Source organism: Panthera onca, chromosome B2 (genome assembly GCF_046562875.1).
Source record: "Panthera onca isolate mPanOnc1 chromosome B2, mPanOnc1 haplotype 2, whole genome shotgun sequence".
NCBI lineage: Eukaryota > Metazoa > Chordata > Mammalia > Carnivora > Felidae > Panthera > Panthera onca.
Genome location: NC_138343.1, coordinates 71,568,656 through 71,586,332, shown reverse-complemented (window position 1 = coordinate 71,586,332; position 17,677 = coordinate 71,568,656). Strand labels below are relative to the sequence as shown.

Genomic DNA, 17,677 nt, shown 5'->3' with positions numbered 1-17,677 from the left:
TTCTTGAGGAAAAAAATTAACTCTTAAGGGTCTGAAAGAGTTAAGATAATGTATCTTAGTAATTCTTATTGTTAAAATAGTCTCTTGCTCCTGAACTTGATGTGCTACAATGTTTAGCTCTAGGTTTGCTTAAATTTAATTTAAAACTAGGATAAGGAACTCATTGCCAAAGAAGACAGCTCTTTCTTCTTACAAAAAGAAAGACCAAGTTCTTAGAAATTTTCTGAATATAGGTGTAATTCAGCTTCCTAAAACTTCTTTTCATTGGTTCTACTTCTATGGAATTAGAGAATAAATCTGAGCTCTCTTTAGGTCTTTTAGTATTTGATGAGTCCTCTTTCTTTTCTCCAGGCTGGACATCCTTAGTTTTTTCCCACCTTTCTTTGTGTTATGGCTTCCAAAGCATTCATGATCCTAGACCAGGTGTGTTAGATGTAGCACCTAAAAAAGTATGAAACTTAGTGTGAATATCTCTTGTCCTTCTTTCTACTAAGGGAACTTTTGTAGGTCTCTCTTATTTTCTTTCCCTTAAAGAAACATGATTGATAGTCACAATTCTATCTTAACATACCATTTGTACCCCAAATTTGGTATTGGTATCAAATTGATGGAAGAAATTGATGGAAATCATCTCTCTTAAAATTAATGGACATGAAAACTGAGTGGTATTGGAATACCTGCTAGGCTACGTGAGGCTCTTGACTTCTCTGAATTTCATTTTAATATAAAGAGATCATATCTAAATCTAAAATTGTACAGCCCTTCTTTAGGTAAAGGTTTACATGTAACACAAATGGCTTAAAATTGTTGATAAGCTCAAAATAAGAGCAAAATCACTAAGACATGGAGGCATAAACATGTTAATAAACAGATATAAAATATAAAAATAAGACAATATAGATATAAGACAATTTATAAAAATAAGTCAACTAGAGTCAGTTTATATTTGTGCCATATTGATCCCCTCCCCCCAAACTGTACAAATAGAGAATTTCTAAGAATGTTATATAAAACCCATTTGAATCTTGGGTATTCCTTGATGACAGTTTGACTTCAGTGGTGGCAGGAGGAATAGGATTTCAGTTGAATTGTTTTCTCTCTTGTTTTTTTCCTAATAAATTCATGGTGTGAATTCCTGTCCACAACTGTGTAGAATTAGGATATTGACAGCATATTGGAAATATGTCATCATTTACTCTAATGTGTGTAATCTACATTTAGATTCAGTGTAACTCAAATGAATAGAAGATTTAATTTATCCTTAAAATATGCTGTTTACAACAAATAAACAAATAAAACTCAGAAAAAGGGATCAGATTTGTCCTTACCAAGGGAAGGGGGAAGGGGGTGTTAGAAGAAGGTGGTCAAAAGGCACAAACTTCCAGTTATAAAATAAATAAGCACTAGGGGTGTAATGTACAACATGATGACTGTAGCAAACACTGCTGTATGATACACATGGAAGTTGTTATGAGAGTAAATCCTAGGAGTTTTCATCACAAGGAAACCATTTTTTTCCCTTTATTGTTTTCTTTCTGTTTTATCTATGAAAAGATAGATGTTAGCTGAACCTATTGTGGTAATCATTTAACAATATATGTAAATCAGACCATCATGCTGTATGCCTTATACTTACATAGTGAAGTATGTCAATTATGTCTCAATAGAACTAGAAAAAACAAAGAATCTAAGCAGATGTGCACATCTTTCTTAGAAGAAAGGCAACATGTAAAAATGTTATTGAAACATTTGAGTTAATGACAGGCTGGATAATTCATTATTTTAAGATTATATAAAATAAAAGCTTTAGTATTCACGATCTTCTTTTACTGTTCTAACTCCACATCTTTTTTCTTTCTTTTCTTTTTGTTTCTTTCTTTTTTTTTTTTTTTTTTTTTTTTGGCTCAAGACTTGTGTGGGGAACCTGTTAGTAATAGTGAATTTTCATATTATTGTATGACACTATTGTGACTCACTTCATCCTTTTTAGTGGAAAAGGGAACAAGTAAAAGAAGTATTGGATATATGCATCTTGTCAGAAGTACTAAAGGAAATATTTATGCAAATAAATTTAGAAAGACACAAGTAATTGCAGAGACATGGAGAGATATGCAAATATCACCATAGGATGGGGGTTGTGATGCTGTGTTCAGATTGCTGACAGTTACTACAACTTCCATAATGCTTATTGCAGGTGGAATTCTTGAGGGCTTTCTGACCCTGGTGAACTGGTGGGCTATTTTGAGAAAGATAATGGTGTGAACTATGGACTTTTATAGTCTGGAGATGGTTTTGTTAAGTGGTTGCTATATGAACACATGACTTGCAATGTTGGATATAGAAATGGGAGGCATTGCCTTTTTTCCCTGGAGAAAGCAATGAAGTAAAGACACTGAGGCGGAGAGAGAGAGCACACATTTACCCCTAAATACCGGGTTGAAGTGCTGACTTGGGTTCAAGTTATATGTCCCATAGAGGAGGATCTGGGAGGAGCTGTAGAAAGGGTTGCTGGGCACTGAAGAAACCTGGAATATCAGTAAATGCACTGTTGGATTTCATTTGAAGGTATCAAGAATAAAGGACTAAAATGGAAAAACAAATCAACCACTCATAATTTATGTATCAAATAAATGTTGTTTAGGCACCCTCATGAGCATTGCAGTACACGAATGAAAGACACAGCCCCTGCCTTCAGGGACATTGCATTTTAAAAGAAGGTACAGGACAGTGTGATGAGTGCCGCAGTGGAATAGAAATGTCAGGTACTCTGGCATGCAAAATGTGTTCCCTGACCAGTGAAAATTGCCCATTTTTTGGACCCAGTTTTCCTCACCTTAAGTTTCATTCTTCTTCCTAATTATCATTTTTTAAAAGTAACAACTTTCAGAAATTAAAATAAAAAAACCCCTAAGAGATTATGTAGCTTCTTGCTACTCAGAGGATGGGCCATGGAATATTGACATAGCATCCATTGGAGCTTCCTAGAAAATGCAGAATCTTCCTAATAAGTGGACTATATCCAAGACCTACTGAGTCAGAACCTGCATTTAAGCTATGCTTTCCCTCCCCGTGATTGTTTTTCTCATTAAAGTTGGGGGAAATACTAATCTAGTTCCCTTTCTCTCCAATAGGTTTTATAGATGAACAGAATGAAGACCGGTGGTGCCCTTAAATGGTAGCAGAGCTGATATTAAAACTCAGCCCATCTGTTTACTGATAGAGTCTCAAATGCCTTTTCTAATATCTCTGTTATTTCTTACCTACTCCCCTCCACCTTTTTACTCTTATGTTGGCCTCTATTTCATATTGTCAGATCTCCAGCTTCTTACTTGTGTCCCTTCCTCTCGGTGTCTTTCTTAGTTCTCTCTTTAAACTTCTCTGTTGAATAAGAAAATGGTACAGGCTACCCACACTGTATATCAAAAAGAATGAACATTTTTATTCATTCTTGATTTGGGGAAAATTTTTGGACCTTTTTCTCTAATTGCTTTCTACTTGTTCAGAACTTAACTTTGCAATCAGCAGGAATTCGGTGTGTGATAAGAGTGTGATATAATCTGTGATGTTAGAAATTAGAATCTCCTTTCAGATGAATTTATCTTCCTTTCTTTGCTATGTGGATTATCTCATAACAGACACCTTTTGCTCTTTGTTTCAAACACTTGGAAAAACAATGTCTGCCCTCTAGTTTCTAGAAAGGAATAGGACACCACAAGCTACTAGGATTTAGGGATTTGTATTAAGTTTTTTTCCTATAGGAAATAAATATCTAAGTGGATAAATGTGCCATGTTTTAAGGGGGGACTTTGGCATAGAAAGATATGGTCATAGCAGGATAATATGACAATATTAAAGAAAAGCAGACAATCAGTGATAAGACCATTGTGGCACGATGCCTTCAACAAAAGTCAGCCACTCATCTTTTAAGCCACACCCTCTTTATAAGAGGCCTATTTTCTCCTGTCTTGTGTTTTAGTTTATTTTTAACTCTGGAATATGTTTTGATTTGAGTGGCAGAACCATAATTTCCATTAGTAGATAGTAAGCCTCTCCTGTAAACTCTGAAATAAAGTCAGTTTTTGTTTTTTCTTGTTTTCATATGTGTTTTTCTTTCAAGTCACTAGCCCATCTTTCTAACAACTCCTATTTCGTAGAAACCATAGTTATTATGTCACTTCCTGACTTGGGAGACTATGTTATTAAACATTGTTCTACTTCCATTTCCTTCCTTTTATCTTATTTTCTATCAATAGTGTATAGAAACAGACTAATTTTAAGTAAGTTATTTTGAAACCTAATTATCTAATCCAGAACTCTTCTGCATATATAGTCTCAGTAAAACTGACATTTTAAATGGTGGGATATTGTAATGAGTAATTAAGTTAAATTTATTCAGGCTAGATTTTAGGAATGGATTGAAAGCAGGATTTTTTTATTGTTGCTATTTTAAAAGTACATCCTATTCTTCAGCATGGAACAAAGAAATGTTTTGCATTACCAAGCGTAAACTAGACATTAGATTCACAACCTGTAAAATACTGGTTAGCCTTTAGAAATATAAATTTCACTATCTTTTTATAATTTATTAGAATATTAATCTTTGTTAGCCCTGTATTTCATTATCATGCTTCTCTTAGAAATGTTACTTGTGGCAGAGCTCTATTGTAAAATTGATTCAAGGTTACATATCTGAATATTAAGGACAATTGACTCATTTTAAGTGAAATACTTGCACATATGGGAAGTAAATGCTTATAGCTTTAGAGAAGAGCTCATAAATTGGTTATATTCAATGTCTTGAATATAATGGAAATGTCTTGGGTATGGTGATTTCCACTTAAATAAATTAGAGAACTGTAGTCCCCCCAATTTAATCACACAAACATAACTATCCTCTTGTCTTAGTGTCCAAAAATATGCCGGCAATTGCTTGCATTGCTCCACCTCTTCAGTTTGCTGTTTTTTCCTGCTTTGCTTTAGGTAGGGAGGGAGCAGCTTCCAAACTGCTCTGATAAATCTCATACGTTTGATATGAATGACAAGTTTCTCCTTAAAATATTTATTTTCTGGGACGCCTGGGTGGCTCAGTCTGTTAGGCGTCTGACTTTAGCTCAGGTCATGATTCCACAATTCTTGAGTTCGAGCCCCGCATCGTTGCTTTGTGCTGACAGCTCGGAGCCTGGAGCCTGCTTCAGATTCTGTGTCTCCCTCTTTCTCTGTTCTTCCTCCACTCGCACTCTGTCTCTCAAAAATAATAAATAAACGTTTAAAAAAATGTATTTTCTGTCTATGAAGTCTTTCATTAACTTTTCACCCCCAGCTTGTTCTGTGTTTTTAGCAAGGTTGATTTCTTGTCTTTGTTCTCTAGGTTCTCTGTAAAACTTAATGTGTGCCATAGGAATGAAACATAATTTTCAAAAGCTACTCACAGGAATTGGTCTCATTTCTTTGGTTTTAATGCCATGTATTTTTGTTGTGACTCAGAGAAAAATGACTTGCATTTGGTCAAATTAGGAAAAAAGCTAAGTTGAAATATTATAATTCCTGATAAATTCATTTCAAAAGAATGTATTGTTTAATGAATTTAATATCACTTTGTTCTTTCTGTAGATAAACGTGTGGAGAACTGGCCTCTGATGCAGTCTCCATGGCCTACACTTTGTATAAGTACTTTTTATCTCTTGTTCGTGTGGCTGGGTCCAAAATGGATGAAGGACCGAGAACCTTTCCAGATGCGCTTAGTACTCATTATCTATAATTTTGGGATGGTTTTGCTTAACCTTTTTATCTTCAGAGAGGTAGGTTTACTAAAGTCAGCTTGTAATTCCCCAGGGTTATTGGAAATTAAGAAATTAGACTGTGTAAAACCCTCATGTAATATTGTACCCCAAGATAACCGTTAGCTACTCTAAAAGGTAAATTTTGTATTATTGACATTTTTCATGTTTGGATAACAAAAATATGAAATATACAGAAAGTATAGAACAGTTGTTTTAAAATGGAATTTTGAAGCAGACACACTGGATTCCAAGATAACCCTTATTAACTGTTCTGACACTAAAAGTTATTTAACTTTTCTGAGACTCATTTTCTCCATCTGTAAAATGGGAATAATACCTGCCTTCTAGGTCAGAAATAAGTGAAATAATTTTTGATAGTGTTGCCACATATTAAATAGTAAATAGTTGCTGTTGTTTATTTATAATTCTTATTCAGCAGTTTCAGATTTGGTAACAGATTAAAATATGCAGGTGTAAAATACTGATTTCAAGTGAAATCCTATTACATTATGTCATTATATTTTGGGTTGCAACTAAAATGAGTTAACTGTTACACACTGTTAATCATCATATACTTTTCTGGTCACCAGCAAATGCTCCCTGACATTCTGGAAAGAAATCCTAAAGGCTAGATCGACACAGGCATTTTTTAAGTTGTAAGAGTGGAAGGATTTTGTTTCCAAAGAGACTCCTTATTAAAAGTCTGTATGAACCCAGAGAATGGGAGTGGTGAGGTTAGGAAAATAAACAGTACTCTCTTTTAAAGAAATCTTTGACAACTTAGCCTATAGAATCTCAACTTCATAACAATTTTTATTTAACTTAGTTAGATACTTTGACCTCATTTGTTAGATAAAAACCACTCTGGAGCAAGAAATCAGTGTCACGCTTAGATCTGAGTCATAGTTAATCAAAAATTCTCTTAATATTATAAAGTAGATAGATTTGAAGCCTCAGTCAATGAGTTACTGGTGATTTTTAATTTAGATTTCAATTTGAGAGTAACTTGACACACAGCAAATTTTAGAAATTCTAATACATTAAATGTTTAATGCATTTGAATTTTTTAGACAATATGGCTTTTTAAAATAATTTGAAAGGTTGCATATTGTATTTAGAGTTTTTAAAATTCTGTGTCTACTAAAACTTTACTTTAAATATTATTCCCCTTTTTTTCCAGTTATTCATGGGATCATATAATGCAGGATATAGCTATATTTGCCAGAGTGTGGATTATTCTGATAATGTTCATGAAGTTAGGGTAAGTACATTAAAAATACCATTCGTCAGTAGAAGTGGGTTTAATTTTATAATCTCCACTCTGAAAATGTACTTTTGTAGAGTGGCAAAAGTGGATAGGATTGTGGTATGTCAGTAAAGCTGTGTGTTTCTTTAAAAGCATATAACTGAAAATATTTTCATGTCCCATTTGGCTGTGGGAGAGTGCATTTGTTCTGGATTACCAGAATGCAGTACTTAGAAAATTCCATGTTTAGTGTAAAGATGACATTTTGGAGTTTTGTTGGTTCCAGTCAAGAATAGAAACTTATAAAGAGAGTCTAATTCATTTGTTAAGAGCCTGAGGGAAAACAAATGTTTTATAAACTATGTAATGTTTAGTAAATTAAGCATAGCACAATCTGTATAGGCATAAACTCAGTTTTTATTATATTTGCAGAAAAATAAAGCATTGATAATATAATGTTACCATATTTTACTTTCCAGTCACCTCTGACACACAAAAGATTTATAAACAGTTCAGTTATGTACTGTCTTCTTTGTTGTTGGTACATAGGATACATATCAGAGAAAATACCTAATATAAAAAAAGTTGAGTCTAGGTTACTATTATAGTAGGGTTCTTGCAAAATATTTTAAAACATTTACAGAGGTCACCTCTCACTGGATCCTTGGATCCTTAATCTCAGCATGTAACATAATCTTTCTGCACCATCTGGTGTCTTAATTAGAGCCCAGGAAAAGAAAAGACTTATTCATGTAAGTAGGATTATATTTATGACCTAGGAAATATTTGTTACTTTAGTTCGTTTGTTTGTTTCAACTCACTACTTTAAAGATTTTACTGCCTAATACTAAATGCTATGATTAGGTATTTACTTTGTTGCACATGTTAAAGTGCCAGACAGACACTAACAGAGACAGGAGCTACCCAAACATACTTGCAAGAATATCTGAAGTTTAGTATAGGCTAAGGATGAACATCTGAAATAACCTTTACAAAGTAACTATCTCTGTTTCTCTACCATATTGAAAAACAGTAGTGTGAAGGTGTTTACGGCTCTGTGTTCAGCAGTTTGGTACTTCAGGTCATCTCACTATGTAGCAGACTAGAAATTTTCTCTAAACTGTTGCCACTGTGTAGATACAGCCCTGGACCCTTTCTTTCTCATCTCCCCCGCCCGCCCCCCTACCCCCCCCCCCCAACGGAGAGATGCCTAGGTTTCACACCTACTTAGGCAAAAATGATTCTATGCCTCATATATTTTGTGCAATGAAGATTGTTTAGGACTAAGAATGAATAGAAAGCCATATAATACAGTGTCACTCTGGTGTTTATTTTTTTTTTTTTTATTTTTTTTTTTTCAAAGACTTTTTTTTTTTTCTTTTAACGTTTATTTATTTTTGAGACAGAGAGAGACAGAGCATGAACGGGGGAGGGGCAGAGAGAGAGGGAGACACAGAATCGGAAGCAGGCTCCAGGCTCTGAGCCATCAGCCCAGAGCCCGACGCGGGGCTCGAACTCACGGACTGTGAGATCATGACCTGAGCGAAGTCGGACGCTTAACCGGCTGAGCCACCCAGGCGCCCCAACTCTGGTGTTTATAACATGCTCCCCCCCCCCCCTTTTTTTTTTTTTTTTTACAGATAGCTGCTGCTCTGTGGTGGTACTTTGTATCTAAAGGGGTTGAGTATTTGGACACCGTATTTTTTATCCTGAGGAAGAAAAACAACCAAGTCTCTTTCCTTCATGTATATCATCACTGTACAATGTTTACACTGTGGTGGATTGGAATTAAGTGGGTCGCCGGGGGACAAGGTGAGCATTTTCAGGAACATATCTGCATATATTAAGTTATATAAATGTGTTGTGTGGAAAAGTAATTATAAGCTGGAAATTTGACTTGGTCTTTAACTTACTTTCATGGTTAATTATTTCTGTGTTAATTTCATTTTAAAGAAATTTGAACAAAGTGAAGCTTTAGCTTTTTATCTGTGGCTACTTAAATTCCTAAAGATTTGTCTCAGAGATAAGCATAAACTAATCTTAAATGTGGCAAGTGATATTTTGATAAGCAATTGTAGTTGTTCTGATTCAAAGGGTACTAAGCTGTAACTCCTGAGTTTGAAGGTTCCGTCTCCAGTCCAAGCCCAGAGCCCATTCCTGCTCTAAAACAGGCCTTAAATTAACCTGTTGGATTTTACTCAAAGGAAATCATATATAGCCTTGTTAAAGAGGATCTGAATTCACAGTTTGTCCAAGATCTGTCTTCAGCTTTTCAGATGCAGATTGAAAATGATTTACATCACTGAGCTGGAAACAGACTATTGCTGTATTGGAGACCCAGGGTACGGGTCATTACAGTAGTACAGTTCACCTTCTATTTTCATTTAAAACTGTTAGGAAAGTAAGAAATAAGTACGATTTTTTCATAGATATATTTATGGGCACATCTAAAGGCAATAATGAGGCTTTAAAAATCTGCTTATACAATTACATGTACCATGACTTTTTTCCCCAAGCATGAAAAATAATATAGGTAGTAGTTCTATATTAGGGCATACTGAAGCCACTGGGGTGCTCCATTTGGAACCTTGCCACTTTGAAAATCCTTTGCATTTGAAGAACACTCATTTTTTTAATATGCTAAAAGCCTGAGTCTAAACTTTAAAAATACCTAGCATGATCTGAAGAGAAATGTTTTCTGTTAGTACTACTTTACAATTTTTTATTCCTAATCTGTACCCAAGATTAAATGTTAAAAAATAATGTGGATTCATTTATTTTATGTTCAGATGGTTTATTGCCTACTAAAGTTTTCTGTATCTTGTGATTCTGTTTTTCTGAAGCATTTTTTGGAGCACAGCTGAATTCCTTCATCCATGTGATTATGTACTCATACTATGGGTTAACTGCATTTGGCCCATGGATTCAGAAATATCTTTGGTGGAAAAGATACTTGACCATGTTGCAGCTGGTGAGTAAAATGCTTCTAAAGTTTCTTGTGGTGAAACACTGAAAATGTTTGAATTTACTAATTTTAAATGCAGTTTTTTTTAATGTTTATTTATTTTTAGAGAGTGTGAGTGGAGGAGGGGCAGAGAGAGGTTAGACACAGAATCCGAAGCAGGCTCCAAGCTCTGAGCTGTCAGCACAGAGTCCAACACAGGGCTTGAACTCATGAACTGCGAGATCATGACCTGAGCTGAAGTTGAACCTTAAATGACTGAGCCACCAGGCACCCCTGAATTTACTAATTTTAAAGGGCTAAGTTATCCTCGACAACTTTCTGTTACAAAGTCGACTTTCTCTGTGCTCTAGATGTGAGAGTTGAGGCTGCTTAGCTCTGAGCTTCTTGTTCATAGACCTAGTTGTCACTGCCACTAACTTTTAAGATACTCTTAAAAGGCTAAACACAACTCTGGTCTCTCTAAGAGAAATGTTCGAAGTACATCATAAAGTACATAAACTCATATATGACCAGAAAAATAGTGTAACTTCTTTCTCAGGTGATTTTTTTCTAATTTAAAATGTTACTATTACCTCTCTTCATCCTGCCCTTGCTTGAATTTTGTTTTCTGTTCCATTTTTCAGTCCTTTTAACAGAGCCCATACGTTTAGAGAATGAAAGTTGAGGAGAAGGTACAGAACCAAGGAAGGGGTGGGGTAAAGGAAGGGAATAAGGACAAGAGAACTCCTCTTAATTCCCTAACACATAGTCCTTAGAGAGCAAAGCTAGGTTTTTTCAAATGCTAGCCTTTAGAGGCGACAATTTTCAGCACATATGCCTAGTGGGACTTCTTGCAGCATCTGGATATATCAGTGAAACATTCAGAGAGAGGCGCTAGCCCAGTAATCAAACTGGAAATCCAACACCAACCTGATAGCTATTCTTCAAGCCTTGGAATTTATTATAATTTGCTGTAATCATAGCATGTACACAATTTATCAGTGGAATCACATTTGGAAATATTATTCATCTCTGCTTTAAGTTGCTAAACAGTTGGCTGGCCGAACAGGAAACACAACTTTTGGGGAATGCTGGGTGTGAAAGATTCATTTGTAACTAAAATGCTGCAGGAGGCTTCCTCCAGTTTATGTTTAAGCTGTTTATATAGTTTGTGTAATTCATTTTTCTCAGTAATCAGTAAATGGTCACAAGAAAATGAAGAGATGACAGAAGTCATCTGAACTTTGTATCTATTTTGTTGGAGTCTTCACCACAGTCTCCTTGAGTAATGCCACACTTGATCACACCTATACACATACATACTCTTTTGGTGACTTAGGTTCTAAGAACCAGTGTGAAATCAAAACTTCTTAAAATCTGGATTTTGTCCTAGAGAATTTAAAGTTCTTTAGTCTGATATAAATTTAGGGCTTACATGGAATAAATTATTTTAGTAATATTTATATAATAATTAACTTAGATAGTGCTGTGCTTAAAAGAGAAACCACAATTGCCCATTCCAGATAGGATGTTAATTTTGTGAAAAGCACAGTATTTTCAAACCAGAAGTTCTCATAACAGTCAATCATATCAGTTAATCTTATAAAAAGCTAACCCTTGTTAATACTATGGAATTCATAATTCTTCTACTGAGAGTCATTCATTTATCGATATATTGGAATTTAAACTGATTGGCCTTATCTGAATTAAAAAGCTTCTTAATTTTTGGCTTTTCTTCTTTTATTTTTATTCATTTATTTTATTTTAAAAATTTCTTTTTTTTTTTTTAACATTTATTTTTGAGAGACAGAGACAGAACATGAGCAGGGGAGGGGGACAGAGGGAGAGGGTGACACAGAATCCAAAGCAGCCTCCAGGCTCTGAGCAGTTTGTCAGCACAGAGCCCAACACGGGGCTCAAACTCACGAGCTGCAAGACCACGATCTGAGCCGAAGTTGGACGCTTAACCACCTGAGCCACCCAGGCGCCCCTGGCTTTTCTTCTTTTAAAAACTTTCAAAGTTAGGGGTGCCTGGGTGGCTCAGTCGGTTGAGCGTCTGACTTCAGCTCAGGTCATGATTTCGTGGTTTGTGATGTTCGAGCCTCACATCGGGCTCTGTGCTAATAGCTCAGAGCCTGGAGCCTGCTTTGGATTCTGTGTTTCCCTCTCTATCTGCCCCTCCTCCACTCACACTCTATCTCTCTTTCTCTCTCTCACTGTCTCTCAAAAATAAATAAACATTAAAAAAAAATTTTAAAACTTTTAAAGTTGAAAGTGATTCTCTCTTTTTGCACTTATTCTCAAATATCTACTAAATTTTACTAAAAATCTTAGTTTGTAAAGGATAGTGTTAATTCAAATGCAGTTTTACCTGTGTGCTATTTTGTAAGAAATAAAAAACCCTTTTGGTAGTTTCAATTTTAAAAGGATTTGTACCAGCTTACAGTTTTGTGGAAAGAAATTAGTTAAAATGTGAGAAGAAAACAAATATCAAAAAGGGCATACGGTACTACTTACTTTATTCTTTTAGGCCATTGATATTCCCTCTCATTAACAACATTATTCAGCATTATCCAACAAATACTCATTGAATCCAGACCCTGTGCCAAGGACTCAGGAATCCTCAGGGAGCAACACATAGCCTTACCCTCTGGAGTTATATACTAGTGGAAAGATGGACAACCAAGAAGTTAAGAATTCCAGATAGGTTTAATTGTTTTAAAGAAGAAAGTGCACACAAAACAAAAACCCTGATGAATGGGATAGAGAGGGCCAGCTGGATGGAGGTACTTTGTAGCAGCAGGAAAAACAACAAAAAAAGTCAGGAAAAGAAAAAGAAAAAAAAAAAAAAGGCAGGAAGCCCTTCCTGAGGGAAGGAGAGGGAGCTGGAGTTGGGTGTGGGAGCCCGAGAGCTATTAAACTTTGAACAGTGTGGCAAGATTAGGCCCTATCTTAGCCAGGCAGAAGATCCTGGTGTTGTTAAAAGTTATTTACTATTTGCAGTAAATGTATCCTGCATCGTGGTTTTGTTTTGTTTTTCAGGTTCAGTTCCACGTGACCATCGGGCACACAGCACTGTCTCTGTACACTGATTGCCCCTTCCCCAAATGGATGCACTGGGCTCTCATTGCCTACGCAATCAGCTTCATATTTCTCTTTCTTAACTTCTATGTTCGGACATACAAAGAGCCTAAGAAAGCAAAAGCTGGAAAAACAGCTGTGAATGGTATTTCAGCAAATGGTGTGAGCAAATCAGAGAAACAACTAGTAATAGAAAATGGAAAAAAGCAGAAAAATGGAAAAGCAAAAGGAGAGTAAATTGAACTGGGCCTTAACTGTTGTTGACAGTGAGGAAGCTCCCATTTCATATAAAATTTCAGGGAAAAAGAAGCAAATGAGGGTTTGGGGTGGGGAGAAAAAGACAAATGTGCTCTATGTATTAGTAACCTTTAGATAGAGTAAAGTGTTAAATACAATATCCGGATGTTTTATTTATGAAGTTTTATTTTAAACATTTTTTTTATTAGCCTTGATGTTGTCCAGACCAAAGCAATCATTATGTGACTTGGGAGGCTCTCCCTCTGTTCACATCTGTTGTCTAATGCATGAGATTTTTCATGTATCTTATATACAGTCATTCTTCAGTCTGATGATCACAGAAACACAGTATGAATTTTTTGGCTAAATTATTATTGCCTACTGATGAAAATCAGTTATCTAACATTTTCTGGTCCAAAGCTGGAACTGTAGATACTTTAAAATTTGCACATTTGGATTCATTTGCTGACTGGAATGGTCGAATCTCTCCACCTCTAGTCTGAATATACCCTTTTGGTTGTAATTAAATTAAAAAAATCTGATGATCTCTGTAGACTCTTAGAGGCTTGATGATGATGGTGTTGGTGAAAATAAGAAAGAATTACAGTAAAAGCCTGTCTAGCGACCCAAAGGTCACCACGACTTGCGGCACAAATCACTGTGGGAAACAATTTTTGTGATGAAAAGGCAGCCTTTTAATACTCTTGTTACTATCAGAAATATATTATGAAAATTAAGATTATTGTCTGATTGGAACATGAAACAACTCATGTCTTTATTAGTAACATCACAAAAGAGTTACACTTATGTGCTGTTAGAAGAGAGTATGTTGATTTTTATCAGGCTTTCCTTGTTTTGATTTGTGGCTGTTACCGATTTTTCATATGTGGAAATATACCTACCTCTTATGTTGGAAAGAACATTTAAAATTAAATAAATTTTAATTAAAAAATCAAGGAGTCCTCTAATGTAAATTTTAATAACTTTCGAATCCGCTAGTATTTTTTTTGCGTTTTTTACAAATAGCATACACCCAATTTTTCGTGAAACGATCCTTCTCTTTCAATGTGTTTAATTTTGGAGTGATATTTTCCTTGTGACAAAGTTGCAAGATCTTATTTATTAACTAGATATGAAGTGTATACCCATCTTGGGGCAATATTCTTGACTCCTTGGTGCTAAAGATCATTAAATTTAGTGTGTGATTGTTATAAGGTGTTAATTGTTAAGACACAAAATGAATAAAAGTAAGAGTAGTCAGAACCAGAAAATTAAATTTGCTGTTGACAAATAAAGTGTTTTATGTAATATAAATGAGCAACTGGAAATAGATTAGGAAAGAGACTTGTACGTTGTCTTATTGCATAGGTTGAATTGGTAGGGGATGTTGACCAGGGATCATTATTGAAAGAGAAAATGTGACAAAAAAAAAAAAAAGCATGAATATTTTAACTATCTCAACATGTCAAAACTGCATGGTGCAGGATGTATGCTGTTTGTGCAGACAAACTATTTCAGAATATTTTGTAAACTATAACATATTTATTGTGCATTAAAGTTACCCACTTTTTCCCCCAAAGGCATGCAGTCATGAGAAATACAGAATATTTGCAAAACTTTTAATAGTTTGGCCTGAGAGGATTCAACACCTTTGTCTTTGCTGCTTGGTGTGGAATGACTGGAGACTTGTAAATCTTTGTGAACATTCTGTACTGCTTCCCCAGACCTATTCATTCCCCGCTACCTGATTTCAGCACAATAAATATACTACTGCTGTGGGAAAAAAATGATTTTTTTCTGTTAATCAGTTTATTATGTAAATTATCTGCTAAATATTTATTTGATTCAGTTATTAGTATTCTGAATTCTCTTCCACTGCCAATTACTAATGTAGAAAAGAAGTGAAATTAGAACTTGGGTGCCTAAAACTTCTGGTGAAAAGCTTCTTTTTTTATTGTGGCATTTTTTACTGTAAAAATTAGTTGCCTTTGGAAGAGCTTTTGGATCCAGACATAAAACATACCATTTTCTTCTAAATTATCCTTCCATTTGTTGCTTCAAATGTTAGCTTAACACTTTTTCATGCTGCAGGGTTTTTTGGTTCCAAAAATAAAGTGGAGGAGCTCTTGTGTTCTTACATTAGATCATTCAGCTCTTTCTACACTTTATAAGATTCCTTATCTAGGATGACTTTAAGATGTGATGTGCAGCCGTTCTGGTAGCTTTCCTAATTTCTCAGTCATCACACTGAGTTGCATGCCTCATACCTAAAATCAGGGGAGGAGGATTGCATCCTCTTCTGGGTAAAACTTTGTCACTAACGAAAGAAATGTTTTCTTACGCAGAAAACAGAAGTTTTTAATGTTTGCAGTGGCTAGCAATACCTTAGGCATGCGACAGTGCATTTTCCTAGTATAATCAGTGACTGCATCTCTTCTTTTTTCTCTTTTCTGTGATACTCTTGACTCTGTTTTTCTGATGGACACTGACTGATGACTAGTTTCAGTTGTAGCACCATTAATTTAGTCATTCTCTGTTTCTCCCCACACGCTTCCTAGGTATTCAAAAATATTTTCATATGGATTTTTACATTCACATTTTAGAACATGGAATGTAGTGTTTGTAGTTTATTAGGAACATTTTAACTTACAGATTTATTCCATGTATGCAATTCATATGTGAAATGAAAGAGAACATAGAGGTGGAAGTGATTTTTGCTGCCCAGTCCATCTGATAATACAACAATCCAGGCATTACATATTGACAGTTGGGACCCGACTTTTGAATCTCACCTTGATGAGAATGTGACAGCATGCCGAACTGTCCCGCTCTCTCAGCTCTTGCCTTGTTGTAGCCTGAAGTTCAGCCAGCTGAATTCCTGGCACTGTCCTTATCGAGAAAAAGACGGCTACAGACTGTGTAGGAGGGCAAGTGCTTACTACAGACCTGCTTGACATAGACTGGGATCCTGCTGGATGGTGGCTAAGGCTGCAGAGCTGAGGTTCTGAGCTACTCCCCCAGGAACATAACACCCGCCTAATAGATGGTTCACCTGCCCCTCAGCATGCAAGCAGTTTTGGCAAATCACCTTGGAAAGCAAGTTCTTAATAGTGTATTTTAGAACCCATGCTTAAGCTTTGGTATTTTAGGCTGATGCTATCTGAACCAGAAAAATAGTTATGAAAAGGCAGAGAAGTGTAAACAAATTCATTGTTTTAAAACACTACAGATCATGTAAGTATTAGGAGTTAGTTTTCCTGGGGTGCCTGGGTGGCTCAGTCAGTTAAGCGGCCGACTTCGGCTCAGGTCATGATCTCACAGCCCGTGAGTTCGAGCCCCGCGTCGGGCTCTGTGCTGACCGCTCAGAGCCTGGAGCCTGTTTCAGATTCTGTGTCTCCCTCTCTCTGACCCTCCCCCGTTCATGCTCTGTCTCTCTCTGTCTCAAAAATAAATAAACGTTAAAAAAAAATTTAAAAAAAAAAGTTAGTTTTCCTAATTCTCTCTGGAATTTCCTAATTTCCCTCCTAAATTATAGAGGGAAGGCACACCTGTTAAGTTTAAAAATAGGAGGCTATAACACAACTATGTTCCTGAAGGGGATTCAAAGGGATATGTTAAAAATTATAATTGACTTATAGAACTATTACCAGATGAAGACTAAGATTCTAAGATTCTGGAATATATCACTAAAAGAGTATGTGAGTTATGAAGAAGGTGGTCAACAGCTGTCTTTAGATGGCGATTCGTTAATAGGAGTTTTAGGTTTGTAAAGGATGATATGAGATACAACTTGGTATTCTTTTGCACTTATAACTCTAGGTTTTCCTTTGAGAAAATAAGCTTTTTTCTACCTGTTTAAAAAAAAAAAAAAAGCCTAGAACTTAGGTCTTTTCTCTTTGTCTTTTTCATTTTACCACATGAAAGCATGTTTACATGTCCACACGTGAACAAATTTCCTTCATACTTTTATTCCTTCAAGATCCATCTGGTCTTAAATAGAAATACAACAGAACTTTTTCTCTTTTTCTCCTTCTCATAGGTGAGGTTCTCCAAAGGATTGTGTCCTTAAAGTAGTATCTCCTTTGAGAATAAATACATGCTGAAACACATCACTTGATAACTATCTACCTAATTATAATAATCTCATGCAGCTATCAGAAGGTCACATTGTAATCAAACATCTACACAGGACATACACAGAGAATATGTCCAAATTAAAAGCCATTCTAAAACTAAAAAATCTTGGAAGGTTTAAATAATCTAGCCATTTCTAAAAAGATAGGGTCTGGATATTATTGGGTATTTCCCAATTTAAATACAAGACTATGAGTTGTAAAGAGAATTTGTCAGTCCTCATGCATATTCTGTATACTCTATCAGTCTCCAGGA

The 17,677-nt window shown here is 35.4% G+C and overlaps 1 protein-coding gene across 1 annotated transcript in view; it reads left to right on the top strand.

Moving 5' to 3' along the window:
- ELOVL4 (ELOVL fatty acid elongase 4) overlaps positions 1–15,098 on the top strand; it is a 33,748-nt gene extending 18,650 nt beyond the window's left edge. The window contains exons 2-6 of the mRNA XM_060616014.3: positions 5,611–5,798; positions 6,961–7,041; positions 8,667–8,838; positions 9,870–9,997; positions 13,013–15,098. Coding sequence (XP_060471997.3) covers positions 5,611–5,798; positions 6,961–7,041; positions 8,667–8,838; positions 9,870–9,997; positions 13,013–13,288 — 845 coding nt within the window. The 3' untranslated portion in view covers positions 13,289–15,098. The remainder of the gene's footprint in view (positions 1–5,610; positions 5,799–6,960; positions 7,042–8,666; positions 8,839–9,869; positions 9,998–13,012) is intronic.
- Positions 15,099–17,677: the final 2,579 nt, after the last annotated feature.